Source organism: Zalophus californianus, chromosome 4 (assembly GCF_009762305.2).
Source record: "Zalophus californianus isolate mZalCal1 chromosome 4, mZalCal1.pri.v2, whole genome shotgun sequence".
NCBI lineage: Eukaryota > Metazoa > Chordata > Mammalia > Carnivora > Otariidae > Zalophus > Zalophus californianus.
In genome coordinates, this window is record NC_045598.1 from 146,035,948 (window position 1) to 146,045,707 (window position 9,760).

Consider the following 9,760-nt stretch of genomic DNA (forward strand, 5'->3'; position numbering starts at 1 on the left):
TGCTTATGCCCTCTATCTCAAATAAATAAGTAAAATATTTTAAAAAAGGCTCTTTGTTAACCAAAGAGCCTTGGGCTCCACCTACTTGTACTACTTTTTTAAAATAGAGTGATTCATATGTAACATTCAAATAGATTTGGAGATAAAATGAATTTATGTTGCTGAAAATGTCTACACTGTACTTACTGGCTGGTTTGATCTCTGTGGTGGCAGCATGGTGAAGAGGGAAAAACCTAGTTTGGGGTCAGAAACTTCGGTTTAAAACTTGAATCCAGCATTTATCACCTTTGTGGATTTGGAAAAATTATTCCACTTCTCTTATGCTTTTTTCCTTCTTTGTAATATAGGGATAATAAGATTTAACTAAGCTGTTGAAAGATTTAAATGAGAAGGTTCATGTGTTCCTCTTAATGTTCTCTTCTCCTACCTTTTGTCATACTCAACTAACTGAACATTTATTGTGAGTTTCTATTCCTCCACAATATTTCTCAGTAATCCAACCTAATTAATCATTTTATCCCGAGACAATTAGAGTTAACCAATGTGAGAAAATTGACAGTGGAAATTTACTCAAGAACCCCATTGCTTTGGCTTTTAAAATCAAGTAAGTGTTAGCTGATTTTTTTCATCAAATTGGCTGCCTTTTCCACTATTTAATCAAAATGACAAATAGGCACTTTGGTTATTGAGTAGACTTAGGTGTTAGGAATATTGCTTCTGTAACCTGGGGTTGCATCTGCAAATTAGTTTACTAAATAGAAATAATCAACTAAGAGTTTGTTTATGGAACTAAATTGTTCATCACACAAAATGAATTTTGAACACAGCGTCCCATATCTTCCAGATAAAAATATTCCACTTGATATTTCTGCTCTTGGAGAATGTGTTGTAAATATATTGTTTCAAATATTTTTTATATTTGTCACAAAAATCCCTTTTACTAGTCTATCAAGATGAAACCTGAGATTGATTTAAAGGATAATTATATAACTACGAACTTTCAAAGACTAGACATTATTTATGTAGGAGACAGTGCTGTTTTACTAACTGTTGTGTTTGAGGAGGCAAATATATGTTTGGAACATAAAAATATTTTACACTGCTAGACATAGAACATTTATTTAAAAGATGTACTTGGTTGGCTGATTGGTTATATTTCATAGAATTGTATATAGGTTAATATACACTGTTAAGTGTACTCCTTTTTGTATGAAAAATGTGCACACCTTTTTGTGGTATTAGTAAAATTTTATTATAAATGAAAATGTTACAGTAGTTTCATAATGTTTGAGCAGACTAACAAAATATAGTCACTTGGCATACACATGCCCTCCCTCCCTTCCTTCCTTCCTTCCTTCCTTCCTTCCTTCCTTCCTTCCTTCCTTCCTTCCTTCCTTCTTTCCTTCCTTCCGAGTTTAAGTAATCTCTACTCTCAATATGGGGCTTGAACCCATGACCCCAAGATCAAGAGTTGCACACTCTTCCAACTGAGCTAGTCAGGCCCCCCTTTACATATGTTCTTTTCATTAAAACTAATGTGTGTCTTTGACAGAAAGAACAAATCCAGTGCTTTTGATCAATCTAATGAAAATTCACATTCCTTTGATCTTGTAAATTACCTCCATGGGTAGCTAGAAAATGTAAACGAGCAAATGAGTAGGTATGCCCAAACTAGTTGAAAAGCCTGTAACATTAAACTCAGTCATTGTTATCTATAACATATTAAGTCACTGATTGTATTTTATCTTCTGCCGATTTTTGTTCAATATTAATCATCAAATCTATCAAAAACATAAACTTGATTATTTTTTCCTGTTGTATGTAGAGTTTCTTTGGTAAGCATTTCAGATACCTTGGAGCTATAAAGTTTGCTTTGTTAGTTTTTTTTTTAAACCATCAAAACTCAGCTTTATTGTGGCTCCAGTATTAAAAATGTATTTTGCTTTAAATCACAATTTCTGAAACAAATAATACATTATATGTTAAAAAAAAGAAGATAGTAGGAAGGGTAAAATGAAGGAGGGGGAATCGGAGGTGGAGACGAACCGTGAGAGACTATGGACTCTGAGAAACAAACTGAGGGTTCTAGAGGGGAGATGGGTGGGGGGATGGATTAGCCTGGTGATGGGTATTAAAGAGGGTATTGAATGGAGCAATGGGTGTTATTATATGCAAACAATGAATCATGGAACACTACATCAAAAACTAATGATGTAATGTATGGTGATTAACATAATAAAATAAAAAAAATCACAATTTTATTCACAAGCTCTAAAAAGTCCCCTATTACTGCTGCTCATAGATGATATAAATATTTTTTTATTTAGGTCAGTGATTTCATTGGAGAGACAGGAGTAAAATGTGAGTCAAATGACTCCAAAATATTAAAATTTGATATTTCTTATTCATTTTTGTTTCAAAATGGAAGATATTTTCCTGATAATACAAATCATGGTAAAAATTATGAAACAGAAAAATTTGAAGTTCCCTTGTAATCTCACCTTATAAAGCTATTTACTATTAAGGTTTTAGTATATTTCCTTCCATCCTTTTAAATTATACATATATATTTACATATCATAACTATACATTATATATATATATATATAAGAATGCATGTGCTTATTTAACTTAAAGGTATTTTGTGGACCCCTTTTCAAGTTAATACAAAAGTGATTGTTTTGAGAAGTTATTTAACATTATTTCCACGATGAACATTCCATTTTTTCTTTATGATTGTAACATTTCAATAAACATCTTTGTATTTATACCTTTGTTCTATTATTTGACTATTTTCTCATATATCACTGAATCAAATAGTACGTAATTTTGAAAGATAATGAGGTGGCTCTCCTAAAAATTGTTTTCAAACTACATATCAAAACTATTTCTGTGTCTATTGTCTCATACCATGCATCTTAAAACTGCCAATCTGGTAGGTTATAAGACAATATGATTTTATTATTTTTATTTGAATTTTTTAAATTAAGGAATTTTTCATATTTCATTTGTATATCGCAATATGATTCACCACCATGGTATTAGCTAACATCTCTATCACATAACATAATTATAATTTCTTTTCTGTGGTGGGACACATTTAAGGTCTAGTCTCAGGATCTTTGAAGTATATAGTTAGAGTACTTTTGACTCTAGTCACCATGCAGTGCATTAGAACTCCAGGACTTCTTTGTCTTTTAGCTGTAAGTTTGCACTTTTTACCAACATCTCCCCGGCTCCCCTGTTCCCCAGTCCCTGGTAACCATCATTGCACCTCTCTGTTTCTATGAGTTTGGCTTTTTTAGATTCTACATTTAAGTGATATTATTCAGTATTTGTCTTCTTTGTCTGGATTATTTCATTTAGCGTGATGCCCCAAGTTCCATCCATGTCTCAAATGGATGGATTTCCTTCTTTCTTATAGCTGCATAATATTCCATTGTGTGTATGTGTGTGCCTGCGCGCGCGCGCGTGTGTGTGAGTGAGAGAGAGAGAGAGAGAGAGAGAGAGAGAGAGATTGATCAGTCACATTTTTATCCATTCATCTGTTGATGGACGCATAGGTTGTTTCCATGTCTTGGAATAATGCTGCAGTAAACAGGAGTGCAGATATGTCTTCTAACAGGTATGATGTGATAATCTCATTGTGCTTTTGATTTGCATTTCCCTGATTATTAGTGATGAGCATTTCTTCAGGTATCTATTGGCTATTTGTATGTCTTCTTTGGAAAAATATCTATTCAGGTTTTTTGCCCATTTTTTAATCAGATTTTTTTTGTTATTTAGTTGTATGAGTTTTTATGTATCTTGGATATTAACCCTTTATTGGATATATGGTTACAAATATTTTCTCCCACTCTGTAAGTTACTTTTTCATCATATTGTTTTTTTTTTTTTTGCTATGCAGAAGCATTTTCTTTTATTTCTTTTCTTTTTTTATTGAGGTAAAATTAATGTTATACACTTTCATATGCATAGCATAATGATTCAATATTTGTATATATATTGTAAAATGATCACAATAAGTCTAGTTAATACCTGTCACTATACATAGTTACACATTTTTTCTTGTGATCAGAAATTTTAAGATTTATTCTCTTAGCAACCTTCAGATATGCAAAGATTATTATTAACTATAGTTATCATGCTGTGTATTACATTTCTTTTATTTATTTTATATCTGGAAGTTTATACCTTTTGACCCTCTTTGTTCATTTTGCTTACCCCCCATCTCCTGCCTTTGGCAGCCACCAATCTGTTCTGTATTATTATAACATAATAATATGGTACATAATCTTAGAATCTTATATACTAGGGATATTCCCTGTCTATTGTATACACTATGATGTATTTCTGCTATCTTTTAATTTTGTTCATAATGGTTTTGCCTTAAAAAGCTTTTAAATTAATGTATAGTTATATAACTTTATAGTTTTGGATTTCTTATACCTAAGAAAGATCTCCTCTTTTTTCTTAAATATTAAAATAATATACTCCTGTTTGACTATAATAATTTTATGTATAAAAGAACTTAAATATTAACACATCTGGATTTTGTCTGAGGCAGAGACTCAATATTTTTCCAAATGTTGGGAAAAATTATTATATTTATTCATTTTTCCGTCTGATTTGAAATGCCACATTTATAATATGAAAGTTTCCATATATTTATGGATTTGGATCTTATTTAGTCTTTTTCACTTCTATATTTATTCCTATGCCAATGATACATTGTTTTAATAATTGTAGCTTTTAATAAATTTTGCCCAGTAGAACAGATACTCCTTATTTTTCTCTTTCAAAAATTTTTTATCTTTGGGATGGCTGGGTGGTTCAGTTGGTTAAGCATCTGACTCTTGATTTCAGCTCAGGTCATGATCTCAGGGTTGTGAGATTGAGACCCATGTCGGGCTCCATGTTCAGCATCTTAAGCAGGCTCCATGCCCAGCATGGAGATTCTCTCTCCCACTTTCTCTGCCCCTACTGCCTTTCCCCTGCCCCGCTCTCTCTCTCTCCCCTCCAAAATTTATTGTCCTCATAAATTTACTCTTCTTCATGAAATTAACCATAGTTTTGGTATATTCCATACCATTACTACATTCTATTTCTATTAGTTCTTTAGGAATTTAATTAAAAGTGCATTGAATTTATAAATTGTACTGGAGAAAACTGAAACCTTTACAGTATTGAGTTCTCCCATCTAAAAATCTTTTATGTGTATCAGTAAAGTTTTATAGTTTTCTTCACAGGGGTTTTATATGGTTCTTTTTAGGTTTATTTTTACGAATAATATAGCTTATATTTCAGTAGGACTGTGAATACAACAATTGAATTCAAACATCTAAAAATTATTACTAATGTTTAGGATTTACTAATTTGGTGTATTAATATTGTAATTTAGTCACTAAATTTTGTTACAGATTTCAGAATTTTTACTCTTGCCTTTTTTTGGGTAGAAAATTATATCATTTGTAAATCATGATAATTTGTTTGCTTGCTTATCTATATGTACCTGTCTTCTTTTTCTTGTTTCATTGTATTGACTAGAAACTTCAGAGCAATATCAAATAATGGAAATGATAACAAATATCCTTGTTTATCCCTGACTTTTGTAGAAGTGCTTTTAATTTTTTTCACTATTAGGTATGATGATGCTAATTTTTTCCTGTTAGACTGAATCACATTAAGGAAGTTTTATTCATAATATAGGAATAGATAAATTATATGTAATGCTTTTTATCAGTTTTAGAAATAAATGGTTTAATCTATAGATCTGTCAACATAATGAACTACAGAATTGAATTTCTTAAGTTCAGTTATCTTTGTTTTTCTGGAATAAAGTCAACTTGGTCATGTTGCAATGTGCTTTTGATTTAATTGTGGATTTGATTTGCTAATATTTTAATTAGGATTTTTTTTTCCATTATACTCTCAAATGAGATTTCTTTGTAGTTATTGAGTATGTGGGTGGGTGTGAGCTCACAGGTGGGTATACAAAGTCAATTAGTTTTTTATTAAAGTTATACTAGCTTCATAAAATCAACAGTGAAAACCTCTATTTTCTATAACAATTTAAATGACTTAGAATTAGTCTGTTCTTTGAATTTGTCTGGGATATCATCTTGGTCTGGTGCTCTAGGAGAAAGGTAGATGTTTGATAATGTTCTCATCTTTATAATTCATTATATCAAATCTGTAGTTTGTTATTCAAGTCTTCTGGTTTGTTATTTTATGCCTACTTGGCCTATTAACTTCTGAGGAAGTTTTCAGTTTCCAGTTATGCATGTGATCTTCTTTCATGTATTTATGATATTTTTCTTTATAAATTTTGACTAATTATTTGGAGCAGAAGTGTTATTTTAGCTTGGATTCAAGGGCAAGCAGTTTCTAGAAAGTTTAGGTAAGAGAGTGGGAAGTTGGGACAGAGAAACTAGGGAGGCTACTGAAGGGTGCATTAGCAAGCAATTTACCACTGTGAGCAACTAAAGCTTACTGCCTCTGGGAACTCCCAGGAGCCAGTGTAGAAAATGAACTTCAGAGTTATCTTTGCCAAGTTGGTGAGAGAGCTGGGATATTTATCCATCCACTGTAGTCAATTGGTTGAGACCTACCTGAGGTTGTCAGTTATTAATTCTCCAGAATTTCTGGCCTATTTTGTCTGCAATCAGTGTGGGCTCTGGTAACCAAAGAAAACCAGCATTAAGAAAAGAAACAAATAAACATAATTCAGGTGTCTGGCAGTTGGAAGTCCATCCTGAGTAAGAGTGAAACAGCATTTGCTACAGTGTTCACAAATGTTACAGGTTTGTGATACTTTGTACCTTTTAATGAATTCATTCATCTTATATTAATTCATTCTTTTATTGAACAAATGTTTACTTTCACACAAAAATAATAGTTCACTGGTACATAATTCTAGAATCATAATCCTTTTCTCAAAGGAATTTCTCAACATCTGATTCATAGGCTGGGTTTTCAGAGCAATACTCTTCTGAAAAATCATTACTTCTATTGATTTAACTATTTAGCCAGTCATTTTTTTTTAAAGATTACGGAAATGGCTGCCCTTCTCTTGTGTTCTTTTTAAAAAATAGATGTTTACCCCCCCAAAAAACAAATACAATTCAATATTCTCACATCTCATTGAGACTTCTACTTAGAATTTTTAAAAAGTTCTCTCCTGTTTCCAGAATTACATATTCACTGGTAGTTATTTGTTCTAATCCCCCAGTTTGGTCACCTTCTTTTTTGGCTTCTGATTTTCTTTTCATTTTTAAGTATCTGCTGTTGTCATGTTGATAATGATGAAAATGACTAACTTAGATTCATAATTAATGTTAGCAGGTAGATTAGTAGTTCCAGACCTTTCCATGGAAGATCCAATTTTAAAAAGTGGAGAAAGACGTAGTATTGTTAATTTTTATATTTAATATGTAAGTTAATTGAAAAGCTATTATTTACTATTACAGTTTTATGAAAGAAAGGATATTTTAATTCCTCTGAAGTAGGAAAGATATAATCTCTTTAATTGTACATTCTTACAACATTGATCTTTATTTTCTCTCTTCATAGTTTAATGGAAGTTTTCTCTCTCGAGGGGTAGGGACTAGGTGCTACTGTGGTCACAGTTTCACCCTCAGGCCTCACTTATAGTTATCAGTTCCATGAGCAGTGGAGGATATTTTCAGGTGGCTAAGCTCTAGTTCATTCAGGTGCACATAATTAAGTGAAGCCTGGGTGCAAATGTTGTGGTTACATTCTATACCTGAGGGGCTTTGGTGGGCTTCCCAAAATCTATTAGTTTAGTCTCTTTAATGATTCCTCTAACCTGTTTTGGTCAGAAAAGATACTCTCTTGACTTCATGACTTTTTTTCCAGCTCCACAAACTAGTACTAGTGGAAGTTAGTACTACCCTTCAGAATGTTCTCCATTTACCTTTGTGGCTCACTCTGTGCTTGTGAAGTGGAGTTTACACCCGAGGTTTGGTGAAGTTTTTATTCTTCTTTGCTACTGTTTTTTTAAAGTTGTATGAAATTGGGGCCTTTCTTGGCTTAAGTATGGGTTAAAGTTTAATAGGCTCTTTTTGGTGGATATTGAGGTGTTTGTGTATCCTATGGATATTTATAGGTTACTTACCTCGGGCCTTCATAGTTACCAGGAATGAATGGTCTGGGTATTTTAGGCAATTAAGAAAAGCATGTATTCAATAGGAAAGAGAGGAGGAAGGAAACTTACTGTTAGTTCCTACTAGGTGCTAGGAAGTGCTATGTTCATCAGGTTTTTCTAAAACTCAAAAGGTAGTCATTTTGAGGTAGGGATTGTTATTATCTTTGACAGAGGAAGGACTAGGAGCTCAGTTTAAGCACCTTATTCTTTTTCATGTAACTAGTTAGTGGCAGAACTTGGATAGAACATAGATCTCTGACTCCTTAATCCTTTTTTTTTTTTTTTCTTTTTTCTTTTTTAATTGAAGGTCCCTTACTGGTCCTGCTTCCATGGGTGGCCAAGACCAGGGGAAAAGGGGAGGGGAACCAGGCGGTGCAAGGAGGGGTCATCTCCACAACATTCCATTTATACACAGAACTAAACAGACAAGCACAGAGTCACTATTGCGGTTAGAAGTTGGCAGTATGGGAAAAGGGAGGAACAGGTGGGGAATTGGGGTGTCGTTAAAAAAAATACAGGCCCCCCCAAACTGGGGTGCCTGGGGGGAACTTGGTCTGCTTCAACCCAAGAGAAATCAGAAGATCAAAAGCAGTTTGGGAAGGCCAGAACCGTCAGGGGTGGAGGGAGGAGGAAGGTCCAGGGGGTGAGGGGGTGCTGTTTGGCAACTGGGGTGAAGGGATTGCCCTCCCCCTGCTGGGATCCCCCCAGCCCCTCCGGTCTGGCAGGAAGGGGGCACCCTGCAACCCCCATGGGCAGGTCTGGGGCTGCCAGATGCTCCAGGCAGGGGGCTGGAGGGGGCTCACAAAGGCTTGCCCTCCAGGGAGATGACAGCACTGCCCCCCAGTTTCTCTGCCAGGGTGCAGCGGTCCTTGACCTCCTCGTCGCAGTTTGCTTGTAATTCATGCTTGATCCCCGTCAGCTTTTTCTTGATGGCATCCTTGGAGCTGGCATAAATCATTTTGCTCTTAAGAGGTGCAGACTCAGGTGCCCAGAAGATAAACACCAGATCCTCCTTCTTGCTCTCCTTGGTCTCATAGGTTGCGTCATAGAGGGCATAGCGGCAGTCCTTGTCTGGCAGCATCTTGACAAAGGTGGCGTAGGGGTCGTCTACAGTCTGGCCCACATCACCTACCAGGATCTCCTTGCCCTCCTCCAGGATGATGTTCTTCTAGTCCTCGCTCAGGCAGAAGAGTACCGCCTTCTTGCACTTCTTCACCTCCTCTGGTGTCGAGGACTTGCGCACCTTCATGTCATTGAACACTTTGATGACACCGTCAGAGACCGCCACGCCGGAGGCCATGTTTCCGGAAGCGAAAGAGAGATAGCAAGGAGAGTCAGAAGAGATGAGAGCCGCTGCAGCTGCTGCCGGGATCCGACTGAACCAATCCTTATTTTTTTTCAACAGTGCACTACCTTTTCTTTTTTTTTTTAAATGTTAACAGATTTCATGTTTATTATAGCACTCTACCTTTTCTAATGAATGTATTGAACTGCCATAATTCTTTACTGCATATTTAATGAGCACATAGCCAAATAATTACTAATGACTTACCTGAAAGTTATTTTTTTTTAAATAGGGTTTGTTTATTTTAG

General features: G+C 34.7%; 1 protein-coding gene across 1 annotated transcript; it reads right to left on the reverse strand.

Moving 5' to 3' along the window:
- Positions 1–8,437: 8,437 nt before the first annotated feature.
- Positions 8,438–9,543, reverse strand: LOC113932678 (cofilin-1-like). Its single transcript, XM_035727262.1, has one exon. The coding sequence runs from the start codon at positions 9,246–9,248 to the stop codon at positions 8,967–8,969; it is 282 nt and encodes a 93-aa protein (XP_035583155.1). The 5' UTR covers positions 9,249–9,543; the 3' UTR covers positions 8,438–8,966.
- Positions 9,544–9,760: the final 217 nt, after the last annotated feature.